Source organism: Mytilus edulis, chromosome 1 (assembly GCF_963676685.1).
Source record: "Mytilus edulis chromosome 1, xbMytEdul2.2, whole genome shotgun sequence".
NCBI classification, from domain to species: Eukaryota; Metazoa; Mollusca; class Bivalvia; order Mytilida; family Mytilidae; genus Mytilus; species Mytilus edulis.
This window is the reverse complement of record NC_092344.1, coordinates 109,346,132-109,373,245: the sequence shown is the minus strand read 5'-3', so window position 1 is coordinate 109,373,245 and position 27,114 is coordinate 109,346,132. Positions and strand designations below refer to the sequence as shown.

General features: G+C 32.1%; 1 protein-coding gene across 2 annotated transcripts in view; it reads right to left on the bottom strand.

The window, feature by feature from the left end:
• The window catches only part of LOC139517456 (potassium voltage-gated channel subfamily B member 2-like), a 120,493-nt gene extending 93,911 nt beyond the window's left edge, over nucleotides 1–26,582 (bottom strand). For both annotated transcript variants that reach the window (XM_071308523.1, XM_071308534.1), the window contains exon 1: nucleotides 25,620–26,582. In XM_071308523.1, coding sequence (XP_071164624.1) covers nucleotides 25,620–25,717 — 98 coding nt within the window. In that variant the 5' untranslated portion in view covers nucleotides 25,718–26,582. The remainder of the gene's footprint in view (nucleotides 1–25,619) is intronic.
• Between the last annotated feature and the right edge of the window lie 532 nt (nucleotides 26,583–27,114).

Sequence of the window (27,114 nt, the reverse complement as noted above, 5' to 3'; positions counted from 1 at the left end):
AAGCATTGAACGAATATGATTATTGACTATTGACAAATTGATGAATATATAAAACATTGTTATTGAGGAAAAACAGCATAGGATTACTGTTTGAATACAATGGATATTTGGTAAAGAGTCTTGTATCAAAGGGATCAAATGAGCAGCTAACAGAGGATGACATGATGTTGATTGATCCTTTATTATAGTTAGTTATAAAGTTTGACCTTATGAACTAATATTCCATTGCTGGACATTGATATTTTAATTGTAATAGATCTTACAGTCTAGACTAAACGCATTTATGAACAGGATGATATTCACCCGACTACTAATGGCGATTAATAACTTCCTCTTGGTATTCTACAGGGAACCAGTTTATGCTACAAGTTGAAATTTACACAAACATCATTAAATGTGAGAAAAGGATTGCAACCATTTATTGTAAATCGAATTATGTAAACCTGTTTTCCCAAGGGTTAAATTTGTTTGCGAAAAGTAAATTACTGCAATATATTACTCCTTCTTGCATGCTGTGTCACTTGGCTAAGTTCGACCAACGGCTATGCATCTTATATAGAGTTAGCATATTGTTCACTGGTTCAGAGGATACTACAATACTTGAAATATTGGGCATACAAAACATTGCAAACATTTTTCAACGGTTTCCGACAGTGAAATTGCAATAGTAATGCGGATATTTCCTCTCTATATTAAATATTTATAATACGAATTGGAATTGGTAAAATTAATTGAAAATATAACCAACCCTTAAAACTACTTCAAACTCTTCTAGCTGTGAAGCTTGGGATTTGACTGTAGTTACTATCATTAATAAATGGTATGTTATTTTTCTGTAGGGTGATTGATTCAAAGATTTTTGTATCTACATAATACTATTGATGACAACGGTTTAATGGATTTAATTCCAAGTTTAGATCGAAATACAACCATTTGAAAATCTGAAAAACAATCACAATAAAAACAACTAAAACAGTTAATTGTCTCTTGTTTTAAGCGTACTGTTTATGTAATACAAGTCGTTGCCAATTCGTTTGACAAAATTCTATCGTTTAATGAAATAATGAATGTGACAAAAGCAATTTGTGATATTTATGTAACATGTGATTTGTTTTTCAGATACAATATAACGTCAATAAGTCAAGTACTTTGAACAGCATTATTTGAAAAAGAAATAGACGGATATTTTCCGTGATGTGTTATTTACGTAAACTCTTAAATACCAATTAATTTTGTACGTTTACTTTTGTGGTAGTCCTTCTCATGTTGCAGTGGAGGAAGAAATTACTAAATGTTGCATAATCAACTTCTATATTTTTCTTCAAATACTGCAACCTCAATTGTTTATACGCAGATCATGTTGTATTACTGGCTTTGGAATTATTACTCATTTTTCTATACTTCACATACTGAGTAATTTCTATAGATATAAAATAAAAATGTGGTATGAGTGCAAATGAGACAACTCGCCATCCAAGTCACAATTTGTAAAATTTACCATTATAGGTCAAAGTACGGCCTTCAATACAGAGCCTTGGCTGACACCGAACAACAAGCTATAAAGGGCCCAAAAATTGACTAGTGTATAACCATTCAAACAAGAAAACCAACTGTCTAATCTATATAAAAAACGAAAAACACTTATGAACCACATCAAAACACTACAACCACTGAACATGAGGTTCCTGACTTAGGACAGGTGCAAACAAATGCAGCAGGTTTAAATGTTTTAATAGGCGCCAAACTTCACCAAACCAAAACAATAGTGTAACATCACAACGTACAAAGACACTATAAAATATCAATTGAAATGGCTAAACTCAATTAAAAGACATATTAGCAAAACAAGTGAACATACATTGAACGAATAATGTTCATTCGGTATGAATGAGTCCTACCTATATTATCATTATAAAACCTTGATCATGAGTTGTTGTGTTTGATTGTATGAACTCTGTCAACGATTTTTTGACATATCAATATAAAAAAGAATATGTTGTATGATTGCCAATGAGACAACTGTCCACAAGAGACCAAAATGACGCAGACATTAACAACTATAGGTCACCATACGGCCTTCAACAATGAGCAAAGCCCATACCGCATAGTCATCTTTAAGGCCCCGATAAAACAATGTAAAACAATTTAAACGAGAAAATAAACGGCCTTATTTATATAAAAAAAATTAACGAAAAACAAATATGTAACACATAAACAAACGACAACCACTGAATTACAGGCTCCTGACTTAGGACATACTTAAATAATGTGGCGGGGTTAAACATGTTAGCAGGATATCAACACCCCCCCCCCCCCCCCTAACCTGGAACAGTGGTATAACACCCTAACATAAGAACGAACTATAAAAATCAGTTGAAAAAACTCAAGCATATTTCATATCAGATGAACAAGATATTAGATACTGTTGTATGACTGGAGTCAAAACATACAGACTGACTAGGCAGTATAAAGTAGTATAGTAAAATAAGACACTATTGAAGCAATCGTTGTAGGAATATTAACCGTTGATCGTTATTGAATATCTGTAACAGATGAAAACGCTTATGTTTCTATTGTCGTATCCAATTTCTCAACTTTATTCAGCGAAAATTTAACTATAAACCATGAGCAACTAAGCGGTTGCCACATGTTAGGCAGGATTCGAAACCCTTCCAAAGCACAAGACATCACACAGGTTATATGGTCCAAGGATAATCATTTGCATGCCTCTTAACCAGTAAGCTACTACGACAAGTTATTACTGGGCATAAACATAATACAAATATTGCTAACAATTAGTATGCCATCATTTACCGATTTGTTCCGGAATAAAGAAAGCTTTAAATTGATGTGGTGTCATACAATAATCACTAAACGAAGGATTGCATGTACCTCCATAATCATCTATCAAAATAAAACGGAAATTGAAGTCGGAAACATATTTATTGTCTATATATGAATATGAACCCAGCCTTATACTAAAAAGTAATATTACAAAAATACAGAACTCCAAGGAAAATTCAAAACGGAAAGTCCTTATCAAATGACAAAAACACAAAGCTCCCGCACTCAAGGTAAACACGCTACCATCAAGGCGTCAAGGTTATAAGAAGCCCTGGCTTGAGAAAATTCGACATAAAAGTTGCATCTTTTTGAGTATTTATTGAACAATGAAAGATACTTTAAAAATTTAGTTTTAGACGAAAACTTCAAATCATATGAATAATTTTAAATGCCATCCCATAAATAATTCTCAAACAAAGGTCGATTTCTCAGATGTCAGAAGGTGATGAAATATATATTGTACCATCTGGCAAAAAGTTCTCTCATTTTGGCAATTTGAAGTATGCTGTTATATCAAAGATCAAGAATACAGTTTTAAGCTTTGATTGAACAAATTGGAAAGTCGAACAAAAGCTTGACAGTATGATAGGAATCAACAGACATGAATTAGTTGTTTTACTTGTAAATTGGGCAATAGAAATTCTCCAGATCTTAGAATATATGAGAAACAAAATCTTGATCTGATTCCATTCCCATTACCTAGTATTAAACCATGCGATGATTTTTCAGTCGACTTAAAATCCACTGTTATTAATCGTCATCTGTATGAAATTATGGCTATATATCTTCAATAAATTCAAGCACTTTGGCATCAAAACAAAATTGCAGAATTGATATTTTCAGAAAGCATCACTTTTTAAATTTTGCCTTAAATAATCAGTGCATTGTCTCTGGTACTAGGACTACAATATGCCACTAAACAATTTATTGAAAGGACTCAACAATATGCCATTAAACAATTTATTGAAATGACTAAACAATATGCCACTAAACAATTTATTAAACTGCGTCGATTCTGCATCCAATATAATTTAAACGGTTGTCATCTCTTATATTGAATATAAAATCAATGGAATACACACTGTAATGTATTGAAAAAAGAGTAAACCCGATGCTAGAAGGGCCATAGGACCAACATAATTCAGATGAGGGTTTGATAGCGCTCATTTCCCACCTGGTTTAGAATTAATTTCAGTAAAATAATGATACAATGCACATTCTTCTACCAAAGAACTATTACTTTTTATTACCAGATTTATTTTTATGGTCCCAAGCGTCACATAACTCTGTATAAGACTATAGAAAAACGCCAATGAAAGTGTTCAAGGAAGATACATTTTTACACATAATTACAGGATATTGGGAAAACTTAAAGATAAACTCGTCAAGGGAACACCTTTGTATTACAGGATGTTATCAAAACGTAAAGCTCAATTTGTCAAGGGAACACCTAAGCATTGTTTGTATGCATGAAAACATAACATTATGCCGTTGTTAGATAAATATATTGCTAAAACGATGTATTTTAAAATGCAGATGCAAATAAATCTTACGGTTAAATACTGTTTTCGTCAGTCTTTTCATCGACTGCCTTCAGAGATTTACAAGTACATCATAAAATTTAGTTGCATTGCATAACTAATTGACAACTTAGTCTATGATCATTAACAATGAACAAGAAAAGATAATAAAACTAAGCAAAATCTTTAACTTTCTAAAACATGACTGTGCATCTTGTTCAATATAGCCGAAGCTACATATAATTGATTCTCTTTATCTCAAAGTTTTTTTCTCACAAAATTCCTTTTAAAAAAGTCAAAGTTAAATGTCGAACCAAATTTATAGCTTCACATTATCATTACCACTGATAACTCAAACTTCCTGTTATCTATTTTTTTGTAAGCCAGTTTGAACTACTATGAGCTGGCGAGAGGGGACTATGCATCACCAAGCGGAATATATAGAAAATAAATCTCTACCGAATAAACGCATGTATACGCTCATTTGTTATGTGAAGATACAAAATGTAACATGCTGTGAAGTAGTGGTAAATGTTTCAGTAAACTTATCAATTTAAATCAATTTCGGTGTTGGTGTCATACAAAGAATTATATAGTTTTGTAAGATTTTTATCATTTTGGAAACGAATATAAACCCCATTTTATAGCCTTTAGTAGCAATCTAAAAGAGGGACGAAAGATACCAGAGGGACAGTCAAACTCATAAATCGAAAACAAACTGACAACGCCATGGCTAAAAATGAAAAAGACAAACAGAAAAACAACAGTACACATGACACAACACAGAAAACTAAAGATTAAGCAACACGAACCCCACCAAAAACTGGGGGTGATCTCAGGTGCTCCGGAAGGGTAATCAGATCCTGCTCAACATGTGGCACCCGTCGTGTTGCTTATGTGATAACAAATACGGTAAATAGTCTAATTCGGTAGGTCACATTCATGAAAGGGAAATGAATTGTAGTTACGACGTAAGGAACATATCCGATATCTTTTGTGAGACGGTTATTCCATAACGGTCCACCAACTCGTGATGGAGTCCGTAAAATTTACGAAGGGATGATTTTAACTTCACCATTTGGAACTCTTGGTTTAATAGCTTCCTTGTGAGCAGCAACCCTTTATCAAGAAAATCATGATTGGAAATGCAAGCACGAGAATATCGTATCAATTGGGAGATATATACCCCTTATGCAGGTGCTGCTGGAATGTTGCTACTTAGAAATGGAAAGTTGACAATTGGAAAGCTGAAATCATCTCTTTTGTCGTAAAGTTTTGTTTTCAACCGATCCTCATTGTCAATTTCTAGATGTAAGTCAAAAATATGAGGCCGACTTAACTGTATCTGTAGTATCCTTTATCTCTTGTTCGATTGGATAGATGCGTTCAACGTAGTCACCAAATTTTGAATTATTTAGTGAAAGAACATCATCTATATAGCGGAAAGAAGAGTTAAAGGATGTTGCTGACTTCTTATCTTTTTTCCTAAGAAGTTCCTGTATGAAGTCAGCCTCATAATAATAAAGAAACACGTCGGCAAAAAGAGGGCACAATTTGTTACCATTGCAATGCCGACAGTCTGTTGAAAAACACGTCCTCCGAACGTAACAAATATGTTGTCAATCAAGAAATGTTAGTTTCAGAGAATTTTTTGTTTAAATAAGAGTGATCCTTTACAAAGTAGGATTTATCCCTCCCTAAGAAGAGATACTTGTATTTTTATGAAACAAAGCAATACCAACTCTTTCAATTTGTCTTTTACACCACTGGGTCGATGCCACTGCTGGTGGACGTTTCGTCCACGAGGGTATCACCAACCCAATAGTCAGCACTTCAGTGTTGACATCAATTATATGGTCTTTTTTTTTTCCTTCTCAATTTTATTTTTAATAAATTTCCTTAACGAAACTTAAACTTTTTCGAAAAACTAAGGATTTTCTTATTCCAGGAATAGATTACCTTAGCCGTATTTAGGACGACTTTTTTTAAATTTTAGTTCCTCAATGCTCTTCAACTTTGTATTTGTATGGCTTTATAACTATTTTGATCAGAGCGTCACTGATGAGTCTTATGTAGACGAAACGCGCATCTGGCGTATTAAATTGTAATCTGGTACCTTTGATAACTATTATCTAATAAGATTATCCCTAATCAATCTGGAATGATAACGTACATGCCAACAGAAAGGCCATGCTATTTCATATAAGTTGCACCTATTTTTTTCTTTTAACAATGAGGTTTTTCTATATTATTCCGACATAATGTGTTTAAATGACCCCTTGGTATCGGCATATTCTTACTTTTTTAAACATTTTTAATTATTCATATGCTATTATGTTGTATAGTCAACAAAGACCAATCGAAAAAATATCTGATACACAAATTTAATAATACTTTTAGATATTTGGATGATAGTTTGGCTCTCAATAATGACGACTTCAGTATGTATATTAAAGAAATTTATCCTGGTGAACTTACTTTAAATAAAGCTAATACTAACAATGGCCACTGCCTTTCCTCGATCTTGATATTTATACCATTAACGGGAAGCTTAATACTAAACTTTATGATAAAAGAGATGATTTTTCATTTCCTATCGTTAATTAATCATTTTTAGATGGTGACGTTCCCTTGTCACCACCTTACGGTGTTTCTATATCTCAACTTGTACGATTCGCTCGTGTATGTAACAATGTTTTAGATTTTAACGAGAGAAATTTATGTATTACTGAAAAATTATTACATCAGGGTTTTCGATATCACAAACTAGTCAAAACATTTACTAAATTTTATTATCGATATAAGGACATCATTCTTAAATATAACTCAACATGCAGACTTCTAATATACGTTCAGGTATTTCACATCCATTTTTTTATGGAAATATTCTTTATAAAGCACAAAAATGTCAGTATTCACGTCAGAAGCTAACAAAACCTTTAAATAGACTTATTAAGAAGGGATATAGTTACGATACAGTTGTCAAGTCATTAAAGATTGCATATTTTGGCGTTTATATTCATTCACTTAGGGTCTTTGCATCGGAACTAAACACATTTATTTAAAAACCAGTTGTTGGCATGCCACGGGTTATGTTCTTCTCATATATGTTATGATGGTATGATACTAAACCCCTAACAGGAAGGATTGTGCCTGATATTCATATGATGAAGACATAATCTTTCAATCAGTTTAATTGAAGTTTGGAGCTGGCATGTCAGCTAACTGCTAGTAGTCTATTGTTATTTATGAATTATTGTCATTTTGTTTATTTTCTTTGCTTACATCTTCTGACATCAGACTTAGACTTTTCTTGAACTGAATTTTAATGTGCGTATTGTTATGCGTTTACTTATCTTCATTGGGTAGAGGTATAGGGGAAGGTTGAGATCTCATAAACCTGTTTAACCCCGCCGCATTTTTACTCCTGTCCCAAGTCAGGAGCCTCTGGCCTTTGTTAGTTTTGTATTATTTTTAATTTTAGTTTCTTTTGTACAATTTGGAGTTTAGTATGGCGTTCATTATCACTGAACTAGCATATATATATTTGTTTAGGGGCCATCTGAAGGACGCCTCCGAGTGCGGGAATTTCTCGCTGCATTGAAGACCTGTTTGTGACCTTCTCCTGTTGTCTGTTCTATGGTCGGGTTGTTGTCTCTTTGACACATTCCCCATTTCCATTCTCAATTTTATATAACCTACTGTTTACCTTTACTTGAATAGAAATTTGCTGAATCATAAACATCAGATCATAGAGAAGCCTCAAGAATAATCGAGTAAAACTGTAGCTAATTTAAAAGAGTAAGGAAATTTTCTGATTATTTCAAATAAATATCTTCATCTCTTTATGAAAACGCTTTTTAACTTTCGAATTTTGTCATGTTCAATATATTTGTATAAGTATTACCTTCATGTACGTTTGATTTATTTATAACGCAATATAACTCTCTAGTCTACACAACAACCTACTGATCATGTGGAAGCGTGTTCGTATCGATTCCTAGAGGTCGTGGGTTTAAACCGAAGACGAAAAATTATTTTAATGCTGCATCGCCACTACGTACATGGCTTTTAGGAACAAGACTGGTCGGTTTGGAGTCTGAAACGTATGCCCTTGTATGGTGATATCTTCCCGTGACTTGTTATCTTGTGGACAATATGTTAAAAAAATCCGGCACAGTGTGTTTGTCTAGTACAAGGCAGCCATATATTTTATACCACATTAACATGTTGTCGTCCTACCTTTCTCGTAGTGTTTACCACTGAACGTTAAACATCAATACGTGATCATTATCAATTGTCTGTAGTATTTAATTGAGTTCTGAGTAAAATGCTTTATCTTGCTAGCACTTAACAATTAAGATAATCATGTACAATTGCAATACAAACTATCAAGTTATATTAAACAGTGCTAAGAAAGATGATTTATTATGTATAGCAATATATTACATAAAAGTACAACGAAAAGTGCCTCAAAGCGCAAACTATTTCAGCAATGAATGTCTGTTTGAAATGGTTGATTACACTTTTGACAGTGTAAATCATTAGTGTGAAATCTGTTGAGTGTATATAGATATAGGAAGATGTGGTATGAGTGCCAATGAGACAATTCTCCATCCAAGTCACAATTTATTAAAGTAAACCAATATAGGTCAAGGTATCGTCTTTCACATGGAGCTTTGACTCACACCAAACAGCAACATATTTATGAAGAGCCCCCAAAAACACTAGTATTCAAACGGACAAAACCAACAGCATCATCTATATAAAACACGAGAAACGAGAAACGAAACCACATAAACAAACGACAATTACTGAACATCAGATTACGTCATATGTCGTTTGAGAATTCAAAGGAATAAATATTTGTTAAATATAATAAGATATATTTAATTGCATGTGTTGTTAACTTGTAGAAGTGTAAATTGAGTACTTGATATTGCTATGTTTTTAAGTAAAACATTTGTAAACAATGCTATTTCTGAAAGTGGACTTGAAGTCTACGGTAAAAATATCGTAACATAGATACAAGAAGATGTGGTATGACAACTCGACATGTTTCGTGATTTTATTAGATGTCTTATCCTCCCTGTGTTAAAATAACCCCTCTAGATAGTCGTCGGCACTTCTTGGATTGACAGTATTAAAACCTAGGTCTGAAGATACACCCAACATGAATACTGGCATGTAGTAGTCTGATAATATTGGAGTCTGATAATATTGCTCCAGTATTCATTCAATAGCCCTGTATTACATAGCTATCCTTGTATTCTTTATTGCGGCGCAATTAATAAACAACATTATCTCTACATAAAAGTTCATAACAATATTTGTCTTCCTCTTCAAGGTTGAAATAATTATCGTGTTTCAGTTTCTTTAAGGTGAATAGTATTGGGCTAATTTGTATTGTGTTTGATGGATTCGTCACTATTGTTTATGAATTCTATAGAGAATATAGTCTGAACTTTCTTGAAGCATGTAGGTTATCATGGACGAAACAACTATCATAGGTCTAGTCAAATAATTTCAATATTCTGATTATTTCTATAAACCGATAGAAAACAACAAACAAATATGTTCACTAGACGTTGTAAGACAAAGGAGAAAATAGCAAACACATTAAACCTTTTGTCAGTACGGACTTCAAACAAAACTTGTCGTCCTGTTTTAAAACGGATTTTCAGCCGAGGTCAGCACGACTGCTTCGCATGTTAAATCCGTTATAATACCAAGAAAATTAGTAAGATCAGAAAATGTAAAATCGGTAAAAAACAAAACATCTTAAAAATATAAGAAAGTTATCAAAGGTACCAGGATTAAAAAAAAGTACGACGGACGCGCGTTTCGCCTACATAAGATTCATCAGTGACGCTCATATCAAAATAGTTATAAAGCCACACAAGAACAAAGTTGAAGAACATTGAGGATCCAAAATTCCAAAAAGTTGTGCCAAATACGGCTAAGGTAAGATAAGAAAATCCTTAGTTTTTCGAAACCATTTAGGTTTTGTAAACAGGAAATTTATAAAAACGACCACATAACTGATATTCATGTCAACACCGAAGTGCTGACTACTGGTATGGTGATGCCCTCGGGAACAAAACGCAGACCAGCAGTGACATCGACCAAGTGGTGTAAAAAGTTATCAAAGGTACCAGGATTATAATTTAGTACGCCAGACGCGCGTTTCGTCTACACAAGACTCATCAGTGACACTCATATAAAAAGTTATAAAGCCAAACAAGAACAAAGTGGAAGAGCATTGCGGATTCAAAATTCAAAAAGGTTGTGCCAAATACGGCTAAGTTAATTTATGCATGGGATAAGAATATCCATAGAAAAGTGTCTCTCTAAATGGGGTAGATGCGATATAGATTATTTTTGAACATTTGCATTTGAAGAAATTTTTAAAAAATCCCTTGATAGCTAATGGTAGAACCGGGCTTACAACTTTTCATTTATCATTAATCACTTGTTTTGATTCTTACCAATTGGGAATACCAATCAGTCAATAACAGACAGACAATACGAAAAAAACACAATATAACAATAGCATATCCTCGTTAACATTTCAATTATATCAACACCTTTGATCTTAAAATAAGGAATTTTAACGGTCTTTAAAGCATATTTAAAGACACTTAATCAAATATTTAAAACAAAACAAAAATTCAAAACTCATATATGGGAGACTATATTCTTACAAATCTGTAAGAATTATAATACTTTTTAAATGTTAAATCCAAGTGCCAAATTAAATCTTTGCATGCCATAAAATTGAGAATGGAAATGGGGAATGTGTCAAAGAGACAACAACCCGACCATAGAACAGACAACAGCAGAAGGTCACCAATAGGTCCTAAATGCATCTTTCCCTTTGTTCCAAACTAAGAAAAGCAAAAGTGGTTCAATCGGTGTGAGCCAAGGCTCCGTGTTGAGGGCTAATTGTTAACTTTGTATACATTTTGCCTTGGATGGAGAATTGTCTCATTGGCACGTATACATACCACATTTTCTTATTTATATAATCAGTACAATTACATGAAGTAAGAAAACTTGATTTGGAAGTTAGTATTTCTTATTCTGCTTATTCAATACTATGATATAATATGAATGTAAACACTGAAGTAAATAAAACACGTGTATTAATTATATAAAATATGTCTTTTGCATCAATATATATTGTGAACACGTCAATCTCTTTAATCGTTAAAACACAAATTTATATATATATAATATTTTGAAATTTGGACTCTGGATTCTACGATAGACCATTAATTGATTTATTTAGACAAAATCTTTACAACACATGATGTAATTTCATTATTATTACCTATAATTATTTATGACTAGTAAAACTATTCTAGAAAAGACTATCATGAGAAATGTTATCTCATATTAAAGACCAATATCTAGTCCAGATCTTTTAGAATCTTGTGGCAGATGTTCAAAGAATTTCATTATTATTACCTATAATTATTTATGACTAGTAAAACTATTCTAGAAAAGACTATCATGAGAAATGTTCTATCATATTAAAGACCAATATCTAGTCCAGATCTTTTAGAATCTTGTGGCAGATGTTCAAAGAAGATAAATTTTTCACGTTAGAATGAGTAGTATATAAAATTATGACGATAGTTTGGTTCAAAGTGAATATATCTTTTATTATCATAGCTCTTTATAGTGCTAAAAATAAACTTCCCATTGTTCCTTTTAAGTTGTTTTCTTCAACTTATCTCTCATCTTTAAAACAAAATTATATGATAAGAGACCAAAAGATTCAATTCCGTAAAGGCAACGCAAATCGATCAAACTGACTGAATTATATAGGAATACAAGATTATGTCAAGTCACAAAGCAAAATCACAGAGCCTTTTTTAATGTATTCTAAGATTCGTCGGTAAATTTTGCATTCTGTCAATGTATTTATTTTTCATTTTCATGCATATTGATTTTAAAATTTTGCTTGAAATTTGATTTGCTTTATTCTATGGGTGTTATTTAAGTAAGATGAATCGGATATCTGATCGGAATAGCAAAATTGCACGTCGAAGTAGATTAAAATGAAATAAAGCAAAATTATTTGGCTTCTAGATAACAATGCTAAGGTTTCATTTATGCAACCAAAATGAAATTATAACATGCAAGAAGGATATTTCTGTACAAAAGTTCTTCAGATTCGTATTGTTACACAACACAATCTGAAATATTAGGCAATTCTTATTTTAAAACAGAATACGTTATTCGATTAGATCTTGTTTTTGTTTAAATTCTCTGATTTTATCTATTTTCGTCTAAAAATATCGAAGTTTCGCGCGTTTAATATATCCTCATTTCAATTTTAATAAAGCAGATGTAATTATCATGCGTTAGAAAAGAGAAGATATAGTGTTTCTATTTACAACACAAATTATCTATATAATTTAACTTGAGAAAACTAAATGCAAAAAAAAAGTAAAAACCAAAAAATACTGAACTCCGAGGAAAATTCAAAACGGAAAGTGCCTTATCAAATGACAAAATCAAAAGATAAAACACATCAAACGAATGGACAACAACTGTCATATTCCTGACTTGGTACAGGCATTTTCTTATGTAGAAGATGGTTGATTGAACCCGATTTTATAGCGCTAAACCTTTCACTTGTATGACAGTCGCATCAAATTCCATTATTTTGACAACGATGTGTGAACAAACAGATGTAATAGGTAAAATTGTCAAAATAGGGGTACATCAGTCATCACCTTGTCACAATCTCAATCAGAACAAAAACAAACAAATATTTAACAAAGAAGCACAAAAAGGACTAAACTATTATTGTAATAGTTCTACTAGTTTCTGAATGTTTATTAAACCGTTTTAGTTATTTTTATTGATTTTCTCTGTTTATCATATTAGTGCACCAAACAATAGCATATTTGGCAATGGTTTACACATCTACGTATGGAAATGCTAGAAAGCAAAAGGGTAGGAATGTATCAATTTAATTATTCATAAAATTGTATTGACATATTATGTATTGAATCTATATTTATTGGGCTTTGTAGTTAGTTGTATATTATGAAATATGTTTACTGTATTTTCAGTAGGTTATATAGGTTAAACTTTGGGATAGTTAGTTCCTACGTGTCTTTAGTAGCAAGAAATTAAGTATTGGGGTCTTTTCTCAGATTTTGAGTTAAATTTCATTTTGCATATTTGTGTCTGCTTTTCTGTTCTTTACCTTAAATAATATATAAAGGCACACATTTGACTAGTATGCCGCTGTTCAAAAGTTATAAATCGATTGAGAAAAAACAAGTCCAGGTTACAAACTAAATCTGAGGGAAACACATCAAATATAAGAGGAAAACAACGAAATACTAAAGCGGAACTAAAAAAAACGAAAATGCAACTAATATTCTAGATTTGAGCTGTTTTATCCATTATTGTAACCGTTTAATGTGCTATTCATTGAATTGGTGTTGCCAAAGATGGGTTTTCTATTGGAAATAAAACGTATTCATCTTTTTATAATATCCATGTTCTATGAATTGACTGAACTGGTTCATGTAAGACTTTTAAGTTGATCAATGATCATTATCTTTTTTAACACGCTTTTGTTGTTAAATTGTACGAAGCTGAGCTAAAAAATGAAATCAAATTGACTCTCGTGTAAATATCCCCGCTTCTGCGATAGCATCAACACTATACCACATGTTGTCTCATACAAACAAACTTAAAAACATCCAAATAAGAGGTCTTACAGACTACTAACTTAGCAAGAAGAAGATACCATTTCTCACGTGAGAACCTACAATAAAATCAAGCTCCAACTATGTCGATAACTAACACGTATACATAATTTTGCAAAAAAATCGAATCAAACTTTTTCAACTACGGAAATCAGCTGGGAAGATGATAAAAATATATATAATGTCCCAGAAATATTTAAAGGCAATGTTTTTTTTCGTAAATTTTAAGTTTACTACAAGGGCTGACTATTTCAAATTGATTGATAACAACGTCCATTGCGTCAGTCAATCTTCAAACGCAACAGAAAAAGCTATAAGAAGGAGATGGCCATTTCAATAAAAATATTTCAGGAAATTGGAGGTAAAATTATGATCAGTTTCTATATTGGGAACGATCTTGACATATATTGATATAACAATGTCACAAACAGAAATTGTAATGGACCTAATCAATATGTCTCACACATTACAAATGTAGTAGATGTTAATTAACTCATTTTGTTATAACTGTTATGTTATTACTGGTATATTAGTCAACTAGCTATGTTATTCCTTAAGGTCTGGTAATTAACAGAAGTTTTGATTTAAAAATCACAACAACATCTCGTCTGACATTTACGGTCTTTCTACATTTGTTTTATACTCTTATTGGACACACCCGTAGTTTCTCGATAGGCGACAGGCAATAACAATAAATTAACACGTTTTCTCTCTGTTTTGCTATCTTTTATTATTTATGAATATTTTTTACACATTTGTTAATGTCTCTGAAATGTGCATTTGGGTATCGTTTGTTTTAATTTGTATGATTGTCGGGTTTTTTTTTCCATTTGTACTTAACAAAACTGTGAATAAACATCCAAATGATTTATATTTTTAAAGGTTTGATTTCTTTGACAGTCATCATTGTCTCAAGTCTGTCGTATTTACAATAATTGTAATTTACGCAATAGACATATTTTAAATTTTTATTTCAAGGTGTGAATATATGTCTCAAGTATTACAGTTTTTATTTTCATTCGTCAGAGATTCATTAATATTTCTTTGTTTCGTGATTTAAAATTACGTATTTAGTACACAAAGTGTTTTTCGATTTAAATATCTGTCGCATCATTTACAGATTTAAAAATATTTATTTACGTCAATGTGTAAATTTGAAAAATGAAATACAATAGCAGTGGTGGGCAGTTTTCTTTTGCAATAAACCTATTTAAAGTGGAAATAAAACCTATATGTAGCTGACATGTTCCATGAAGTAAATATTCATGCTTCGTGTATGTTTGTACCACTATGAAAATAATAACTGCCATAGAAAAACTGCAATCAGTGCTCGTATCGAGGCATGTTTATTCTGGATAATGTCATAACTTTATACAGTACCAGCAACAAATGTCACATTATTGGCACGTGGTCGTAATGAGTTTAATGATGCAAGTTTCAGCATCTGGAATTAAATGTGTATTAGATATTTTTCAATTGTTATGTTCTATTTTAGGTAACTATTCAAGAGAGTTCTGTTTTTAGTTAATCGGTCCGGATACAGTGATATCAAAACAAATGTACGAGAGATTTGGTACACATTTTTTTACTGAGTGTATTACGCAATTACGAAATTGAAAGAAAAAACCTACAAAGGACAAAAATACAATAAAAAAGACACGCTGCATTTTTTTTTCATTTAAATTGTGGCTAGTTTCTGTTATAATTCAGTCGCAGCATGAGGCTGTCTGACATGTTCTCTACATTGATTGTCATATAGACAACAAGCTTATATATGATATGTTGTCCATTGTCGAATCAAATTGTGAAGACGCCCAAAATGTATGACATAAATACCTATCGATTAAAAAAAGAAAAGAAAAAAGAACACACACCGCAAATGACTCAGATTAATATTTCTATGATATAACTTATAGAAGAAAATTTCCTGAGTATAGCCTCAGTGAATGATTTAGTACAGTGTTAGCTTAGTGCCGAAAAAGTTTGTTAAAATACCTATTATAACCCATATTAAATGTTATGAGAAAACAGATGTGTGCAAAGAAAAGTAAAATTATATTTCTTTGGCAAATATACCGCAACAAATTTGTAATGAACAATGTTCCTGTTCATTTCATTGAGGATTACTGTATCAAAAAGGCTGTGAAGAACGTTGATTACATAATGAAGGCATGATTGGTGTTTAACACTACTTTCAGCATTGAAAGTTATATTGTTTTTTATAGATAGATGAAACCGGAGTGACAGGAGAGAACCACCAACCATCGGACATCCACTAAATGATCCTGACTAGAAGGCCTTAAACCAACCACCAACCATCGGACATCCACTAAATGATCCTGACTAGAAGGCCTTAAACCAACCACCAACCATCGGACATCCACTAAATGATCCTGACTAGAAGGCCTTAAACCAACCACCAACCACCGGACATCCACTAAATGATCCTGACTAGAAGGCCTTAAACAAACACTTTGAACCATCGGACATCCACTAAATGATCCTGACTAGAAGGCCTTAAACCAACACTTTGAACCATCGGACATCCACTAAATGATCCTGACTAGAAGGCCTTAAACCAACCACCAACCATCGGACATCCACTAAATGATCCTGACTAGAAGGCCTTAAACCAACACTTTGAACCATCGGACATCCACTAAATGATCCTGACTAGAAGGCCGTAAACAACCATCGGACATCCACTAAATGACTAGAAGGCCTTAAACCAACACACAGCATAAAGATATTTACAATTATTTCATCACTTTCAATATTGACTATACGTGATATTTGAATTATAGTTATGTAACTAATATGTTTTAAACAAAATAACATAAAACGTTTGGAATGATCAAACACAAATGACATGACACATTATAGGATCAGCAAACTTAAAAGAACATAAAACGTTTGGGATCATCAAACCCAAAAGATAAACTTTTGGATCATCAACCCCAAAACTATTTAAAACGATTAGGATCAAGAAACCCAAAAGTACATACATGTACAAATTTTGGAATCATCAATCCCAAACGGATCTACACAAAGCGGGAAAAAAACGTTAACTTTGGTCATTGATTTTTAAGTGAATGGGAAAGCAAATTTATAAAGAAAAACTACAAAATTTAGTACTTTGTACTTTCCAAGTTTTAAAAGTTAACAGCTTTAACTTTGCCGCTTTAAAATATATCAAGACAAACGAAGAACCCTTTTAAAGGAGAGATAGCCAGAAAGCATTTACAAAAAAGTTGAAAAATCAAAAATTATTGCGAGGTTTTAATAATGGTAAAAGTGCGACAAAAAAAAAATAGATGATCTGAATAAAAAAAAGCAGTAATCATAATAATATGATTTAGTCACTGTAATGTGTACACTGTTGTAATATTTTAATCGAACGATTCCATCTAGATTTTACACACTATGTACTATTTTTTATATATATACAATTGAGAATGGAAATGGGGAATGTGCCAAAGAGACAACAACCCTACCATAGAAAAAAACAACAGCAGAAGGTCACCAACAGGTCTTCAATGTAGCGAGAAATTCCCGCACCCGGAGGCGTCCTTCAGCTGGCCCCTAAACAAATATATAATAGTTCAGTGATAATGAACGCCATACTAATTTAATATAGATTAGACCGTTGGTTTTCCAGTTTGAATGGTTTTACACTAACAATTTTTGGGGCCCTTTATAGCTTGCTGTTCGGTGTGAGCCTAGGCTCCGCGTTGAAGACCATGCATTGACCTATAACGGTTTACTTTTATAAATTGTGAATTGGATGGAGAGTTGTCTCAATGGCACTCATACCATATCTTCCTATATCAATCATTGTCTGCACAGATATGAGGTCCATTTTATTATTAAATTGATTGCTAATACTTTTAATTTTATAAAGTCATTGAAACCTAAAGAGATTAAGTCAATTTTTCTTATAAGGACATACTATCATAAATCTGACACACGGTTTTGGAGCTTGTATCCTATGCAGCATTTAAACTATAAATATTACAACTTTAAAGAAAAAAACTAAGGAAAAGTTTGAAGGTCCCAACTTGGCAATCAGTAGCTTTTTTTCCTGAAAGACAGGAAAGCGAGTTCAAGATAAAAACTTACATCCACATTAACATTGCGCAAAAAAAACCCAACTAAATAGATCATCTCCGGAAAAAAAATAGCAGTAAACATTTTAAAAAGGCAATGGCTATTCCGTTTAAAAACTTATTTAGCCACCGAACGTTGTTGGTGGGGTTTTGCCTAAAAAAGAACTGTGCGATAATTTATAAACGTTTTCCATCAAATTGTTTGTCTGTAGAACGAACAAATATGTTAAAAACATATTTGAAGAATCAGAGAAATATTCAATATTTCATTATAGTCTCACTAATTGTAATACAGAGATAAGCATAATATAAAACAGACAATATACAAATATAAAAGAGGGACGAAAAATACAAGAGGGACGGTCAAACTCATAAATCGAAAACAAACTGACAACAACATGGCTAAAAATGAGAAAGACAAACAGACAAACAATAGTACACATGACACAAATTAGAAAACTAAAGAATAAACAACACTTGCCCAACAAACACTAGTGATGATCTCAGGTGCTTCGGAAAATACAAGTACCATTCTTTTGCATTCTTGGAAAAAAAAACTTAAAATACCGAACTCCTTGGAAAACTCTAAATGGAAGGTCTCTAAGCAAATGGCAAAACAAAAATATCAAACACATCAAACGAATGGATAACAACAATCATATTCCTGACATGTATCATTTAATATTTAAGCAAGCATATTTTCCCTGTGTATTATGCTATTGAATATCGACAGACGGGATACAGATATCATAATTGGTGAAATATTTTTTCTAAATTTGACCACCATTTTAAATATTTAGTATGGAAGTTTAACAGAATTATTTATAGAAATACAATGGATGTATTTAAAATGGTTAAAAAGCAACTATGGATATACGTCAATAAGTTATTTAATCTTTTAAAGAAATACTTAAATGATATTCATTATTGAGATGTTCTGCAATGAAGAATTAAGAACAGCTAATTCTTGGCACTGCACGATATCGTGTTTTTCCTTTTCTATTTGTGACGTTGTTTTATAAAACCTTCTATTAAGAACAACATCCGATTATTGGACGCCACGAATCAAGCAAGGTCAGTGACCAACAGGAATATGACAGTTATTTTTCACTTTTTTGTAGACTTAAAATAAAGAAGCAGACAACAACCCGACCAAAGAAAGGCCACACAAGGGTCTCCAATGCATAAATACATTCCGCACCGGAGGCTTCATCTTGTCCCTTAACAATAATGCTTTCAAGTTCAGCAAAATAGACACCACCTTAAAATAAAAATAAACCACACACAAAGACTTACAAAGGATAAAGGTTCCTGACGTACTTCAAACGCAAAATATGGCGGTGTAAAACATTATATATGAGATAGCACCCTCTCTTCCCCCCAAACTGGTTGGAAAAACAAACAAACAGAAAAATGCACATCTAAGTAGAACAAAGTTTGATAGAATAAAATTGAGAATGGAAATGGGGAATGTGCCAAAGAGACAACAACCCGACCATAGAAAAAAACAACAGCAGAAGGTCACCAACAGGTCTTCAATGTAGCGAGAAATTCCCGCACCCGGAGGCGTCCGTCAGCTGGCCCCTAAACAAATATATACTAGTTCAGTGATAATGAACGCCATACTAATTTCCAAATTGTACACAAGAAACTAAAATTAAAATAATACAAGACTAACAAAGGCCAGAGGCTCCTGACTTGGGACAGGCGCAAAAATGCGGCGGGGTTAAACATGTTTGTGAGATCTCAACCCTCCCCCTATACCTCTAGCCAATGTAGAAAAGTAAACGCATAACAATGCGCACATTAAAATTCAGTCCAAGAGAAGTCCGAGTCTGATGTCAGAAGATGTAAGCAAAGAAAATAAACAAAATGACAATAATACATAAATAACAACAGACTACTAGCAGTTAACTGACATGCCAGCTCCAGACTTCAAATAAACTGACTGAAAGATTATGATTTCATCATATGAACATCAGGCACAATCCTTCCCGTTAGGGGTTTAGTATCATACCATCATAACATATAGGAGAAGAACATAACCCGTGTCATGCCAACAACTGGTTTTTGAATAAATGTGTTTAGTTCCGATGCAAAGACCCTATAAGTGAATCAATATTAACGCCAAAATATGCAATCTTTAATGACCTGACAACAGTATCGTAACTATATCCCTTCTTAATAAGTCTATTCAAAGGTTTTGGTAGTTTTTGAGGTGAATACTGACACCTTTGTGCTTTATAAAGAATATTTCCATAAAAAATTGGATGTGAAATACCTGAACGTATAAGAAGTTGAGCTATATTTACGAATGATGTCCTTATACCGATGATACAATTTAGTAAATGTTTTGACTAGTTTGTGACTAGAAGTCGGAGTAAGATATTAGAATAGGTAACAGAAGGAATAAAGCGAATGACAATGATAAATGTTGATTTACAAAAGACTTCTAGTATTTACAATCATGCCAGTTCCAGAATTCAATTAAACTGATTGAGAGATTTTGTCTTTATCATATGAAAATCAAGCAAATCCCTCCCGTTAGGAGTTTATTATCATACCATTATAAATTATACGAGAAAACACGACCCAAATCATGCCAACAACTTGTTTTAGAATAATTGTGTTTATTTCCGACGCAAAGACCCTATGAGTGAACCAATATTACTTCCAAAAGATACCATCTTTAATGACTTGAAAACAGTATCGTAACTATATCCCTTGTGTATGGTTCTGCTTAAATGTTAAGTTAGCTTTTTGGGTTGAATTACGACATTTTTTTGGTGATTTGTATAGAATATTGTCATAAAAGGGCGAGATTTGAAATCCCTGCCGTATAAAACGCCTACACGTTGATGTGTAATTACCAATCTTGATACACGATTCATTGCTGTTGTTTGACTACTCTTTATAACTGAATCATTGTTGCTGATTTACTACTCTTTATAAGTGAATCATTGCTGTTGATTTTACTCTTTGTTACCGAATCCTTTTAGTTTATAGACAATTCCTTGTACTTGAATCACTGGTGTTTTGACTACTCTCTATTACTGATTATTTGCTGTTGTTAGAATTTCACACCGAACAAAAAGCTACAAAGGGCTCTAAAAATACTAGTTTTAAACCATTCAAACGGGAAAACCAACGGTCTAATATATATGAAAACGAGAAACGAGAAACACGTATAAATTACTGAACACACGACAACTACTGTACATCAGATAGACTACTCTTTATAAACGATTTACTGCTGTTAATATACTATCCTTTATATTCTATTCATTGTTGTTCATAGACAGTTCTATATTACCTATTCATTCTTGTCGTTAGACCACTATTTATAAACGAATAATTGCTGTTGATTATATACCACTGTTTATAAACGATTGAATCATTCATTGGTGTTGATAGACAACTCTTTGCTTCCTATTCATTGTTGTTGATATACTACTTTGTATAACTGATTCCTTGCTGTTGATAGACAATTCTTTGTTATAGATTCGATGTTGATAATAGATAACTCTTTGTAACCGATTCATTGCTTTTGATTGACTACTCTTTATTACTTCATTCTTGTCGTTAGACCACTCATTCTTAACGATTCATTGCTATTGTAAGACTACTATTATATAAACGATTCATTGCTATTGTAAGACTTCTCTTAATATAACAGATTAATTGATGTTGATAGACTACTCTTTATAACCGTGTCATTGCTTTTAAAAAATATTCTTTATATTCAATTCATTTATATAGATAGACAATTCTGTTACCGATTATAAACTGCTGTCAATATACATTTCTTTATAACTGAGTCATTGCTGTTTATAGTTATCAAAGGTACCAAGATTATAAACTATTCTTTATATTCTATTCATTTTTCTGTATCACCGATTCATTCTTGTCGTTAGACCACTCATTATCAACGATTAATTGATGTTGTAAGACTCTTTATAACCAAACCATTGATGTTGTACTGTTTATATAACAGATTCATTGTAGGCCACTCTTTATATAACAGATTCATTGCAGACCACTCTTAATAAACGGTTTATTGTAGACCACTTTTTATATAACAGATTCATTGTAGACCACTCTTTATAAATGGTTCATAGCTATTGTAAGACTTCTCTCAATATAACAGATTAATTGCTGTTGATAGACAATTCTGTTACCAATTATAAACTGCTGTCAATATACAACTCGTTGTTACCTTATTATTCTCGTGGTTTGACCACTCTTTATAATTAGTTATCAAAGGTACCAGGATTATAATTCAGTACGCCAGATGCTCGTTTCGTCTACATTAAACTCATCAGTGACGCTCATATCAAAATATTTATAAGGCCAAACAAGTACAAACGATTCATTGCTGTTGATAGACTACTTTTTATAACTTATTATTTGCTGCTGAAAGACAATTCTTTATTAACTTTTCATTGCTGTTGATAGACTACTCTTTATAAACGATTCATTGCTGTTAATAGACAGTTCTGTATTACCGATTCATTCTTGTCGTTAGACCACTCTCTATAAACGAATCATTACTGCTGTAAGACTACTTTTATATAACCGATTCATTGCTGTTGTAAGACTTCTCTTTATATAACGAATTCATTGCTGAAGTTAGACTACTCTTTGTAGCTAATTCTTTGCTGCCGAAAAACCATTCTTTATAACCTATTCATTGGTGTTGCATTGATAGACAACTTTTTATTGCCGAGTCATTGCTTTTAATAGACTATACTTGAAGTCTTTATATTCTATACATTGGTGTTGATATGATACGGGTTATGTTCTTCTCATATATTTTATGATGGTATGTCTGAAACTGACATGTCAGTAATGGCAAGTAGTCCTTTGTTTATTTATGTATCATTGTCATATATGTTTTTGAGTTTAGTATGACGTCCATTTTCACTGAACTAGTACACATTTTAATTTTGAGGAAAGGTGAGGCCCACCTCCGGATGCGAGAATTCTCGCAGCGTTGAAGACCCATCTGTGGCCATCGTTTGTTATCTGATCTATGACTGGATTGTTGTCTTTTTCATATGTAAAACATTGCCTTTCTCAAATGTAATTCGTTGTTACCCTTTTCATTGCTGTTGATAGACAACTCGCTGTTATCGACTCGTTGCTTTTGATATACTACTATTTTTAACCGATTTATTGCTGTTGACAGACAGCTTTTTTTACCGATGCATTGCTGTTAATAGACTATTCTATCTAACTGATTCAATGATGTTATTTGACAATTCTTTGTAAAGAATCATTTTTGTTTATAGACAACTATTTGTAACTGATTCACTGTTGTTGAAAGACAATTCTTTATGAATATCATTTATAACTGATGCATTTTTTTTTCTTTATAGACAACTCTTTGTGACACACATCGTTGTAAATATATCGGAATTAATAATACGACTGTCATACAAGTGACAGTTTTAGGGCTATAAAACCCGGTCCAATCCACCAGTTTCTACATTTGAAAATGCCAGTATACCAAGTCAGAATTGTGACAGTTGGTGTACATTCGTTTGAAGTGTATTATCGTTTGATTTTCCCATTTGATTGGGACATTTCCGTTTTGAATTTTCCTCGAAGTTCAGTATTTTTGTGATTTTACTTTTTATCTATTCAAAGAGGATCTCATATAACCACCTTTGTATACTTAATTCATTGCACTAGGTCATGTCTCATGTGTTTTCATAGACAAAAGGGTGTACCGATTCATTGTTTTGATTTCTCATTTGTAATATTCATTGTTGTTATATATTTAGAAATCATTTGGAAAAGAGTTGATGCATCAGATTGAATGAAGCACGAAAACACTTAAAAATACCAAAGAAATCAACAAAGCACCAATCTAGTAGAAATCGCAGCTACAGAATCATAAAAACAGTATCAACTACTACATAATGTTTTACAAAATTAAAATGTCATCAGTCAGTACATATCCAACAGATTTTAAATAATGACGTAATAAACAGTCGTGGCCGAGTGCAGTACCAAAATATACAAAAAATATCGACAAGGTGTGACATAATAAATGTAGACTGTTTACCAAAATATACTTCGCCATGTTTTAATCCCTTTTCTTTTGTGTTGGATTTCTAAAGAATTTAAGTACCTCAGAATTTAGTAAAGATTTAAGTAAGTATTGGTTACGGCTTTTTTTATAGAGTTACACTTGAGAAATTGAAAAATCCTAGAACGTTTTAATTTTTTTTTTCAATATTCAAAGACAAAAGACTTAGTTTCATTCGATATGGAAGTAATTTGATAGAGCTTTGTCCAGATCATGTTAGAATGTGTAAATTATTCAAGTAAGTCGTAAGGTGTAGGTTTTGATTCCTGTCCATGATATTATAACATACATCATATAACTTTTGATCCTTTTCTAACACTTACTTATATTATTAATATCATCGATTGACAAGTAATAAAATTTCAGAAATGATTATGTATATCAAAATCCAATATGTTAATATATATTTATAAACTATATAAATCCACATACAAGAATTCATTTTTGAACGACAGGTATTGCTCATTAAATACATTAAAACAGAAAGTGAAGTTTTGACAATTACAACACAGCTTTAAAATTACAACCTTCACAATACTGCAATTCAATACATTAGTACACATTGTAGTTTATGTCTTCCCTCCCATTCCCTCTCTCTTTATCTCTCTCTTCAGTCCTCTCGTGCGACCGAGACAAACTTCTTCAAACACTTTCCAATTTACTGACATGCAATATTATACATTTTTGTCGCATATTATTTTTCTATTCCAATTGATTTTTGTGTAATATAAATGTACAAGTATTTTATTGATGTTATTTATCATTTCAAAATGGCCTTTTATTTCATTTTTGACATTTACGTAATATTCAAAAAGACTCGTCCGTGCATCTTTATATGGATGTTGATTTATCTAATCGCCTTACTTTTAAATTGAATCCAATTCATTAAGTTGAAATAAATAATATACACGAATGATAGGATAACTTTTAATTTATATTTATACGATATGTTTCCAATTTATATTTAGGTTTTGATTATCTCCTGTTATAAACCTTTTCAAGAAAGCATTACAATTTTTTATATCGTCTTCAAGGTTACTAAAATTAACCAAAAAGGTGTTATCTTGTGTCTTAGTAATAAACATCACATATCTAGAGTTTTATAAAGTAACGTTCGGTTCATGCTCTGCTAATGGTATCCTAGAAAATGTGTCACATTTTGTCATTTGTTTATGGCTGACCTGAAAACGTAGCAAATCTATAGTTTCATTATGTGCTAATGAAAAAAAGAAAAGCATGCATAATCTTGAGTTTCGTTTTATGTTCATGGTAATCTAGATATATCATTTATCTATAGTTAATGTAAACAAACACATACCTATAATTTTCGTTTGCAGCTAAAGAGCGCCTCCTATGTTCCGAAATGACTTTTAAATTCTCCAGCAACATGGTATGAGCTTTATCTCCGTGTTTCATTCTGACAACTGACAGTTCTCCTAAATACGGTCACCAGGTATGTTAGATATACAAATCCTACACATCATTACTGCATGGAATATGTTTCCAATTAACACTCACAATTTTAGTCCTAATTTTCAATATGAATTTTCTCCAAAAAGACAATTTAAAACAATCCCTCTTGCGTCGCTGACTGCAAATAGATTTCATAATCAGTGCAGAATATACTGTCACTGAAGAATTTCATCAAACCAGACATTCGTTTCATTAATAACTTCAAATGACTGGAATCTATTTTCAATATCAGAACATAAACTACTGCTTGTACATATAGTAATTAATTTCTTCTAACAGCTGTGGGATAATAATACATGTGTTGACATATTATGGAAATATAATAACATTACCTATAATCACAAAATGTATATATTTTAGATTTTCACAGTATATGCGTTAAATGCCCGACATCATTTGTTTTTGTTTTTTTTACATACAAACTGTTATGAACAGAATCTAACGCGTCTGAAAGTAAAAAGGTCGAATCACAAAACCTTTTTTTTTTGTATTTACTAACAAACACTTGTTAATATGACGATCACGGCATTTACAATCTTATTTATATACAGATTCAACGCCCTTTTCACGCCAATATATTCCTTTTCGAATAATAAATTGATAATCCAATTGCTTTCAAATACGATTTACAAACATTTTTTAGGAATAAAGACCATTTCATATATCAAAAGTATTCTCCATATCTAAAGACATTAAGGAACATTAAAACTAGTTGTGACTAGCTTTGAACAATATACCTGTTGAATTCCGTATTCTTAACTGTCGCTCAAGTTACGCTGCGATCCACCTGGCATTCATCGATCTGTCTGTTTAACCAACGATTTCATATTCTTCAAAATCGTCGTTATAATAACTGAAAGCAACAGTTTGCGCTCAGCAGTTGTTAATACTAAATGCACTGTTGAAATAAAATTTCATGTTTTCTGCATATAGAATTACCAATTAAGGAAGGTCGATTAAAGATATTGTCTTTATATCACGACGTTTTGTGTTGACATTATTGAAATAAAAGATTAAAGGTAGAATTGAGCAAGCGGTTCATCTTAGTTGCTATCTTTAATTTTTCAATACACATAGATAACAGCGAAGAAACATGAACTTTTAAAGATGTCGAGTGCACTATATTATTATGTGTCTGCTTAGGTGCGACATTAAAGTCTGTCCTCTTTATATTGACGTTTTATGAAAACCTTTCAGTTTAAACTTTTTCAATAATCATTCTTCTGTGTGGTTAGAACTTTCTGTAATACTAGTACACTTAAATGAACCATAGATTATGGCAGGGAAATTTACCATCAATGTCTTTTTCTTCCATCCAAAACAGCATGTCTAGATTAACG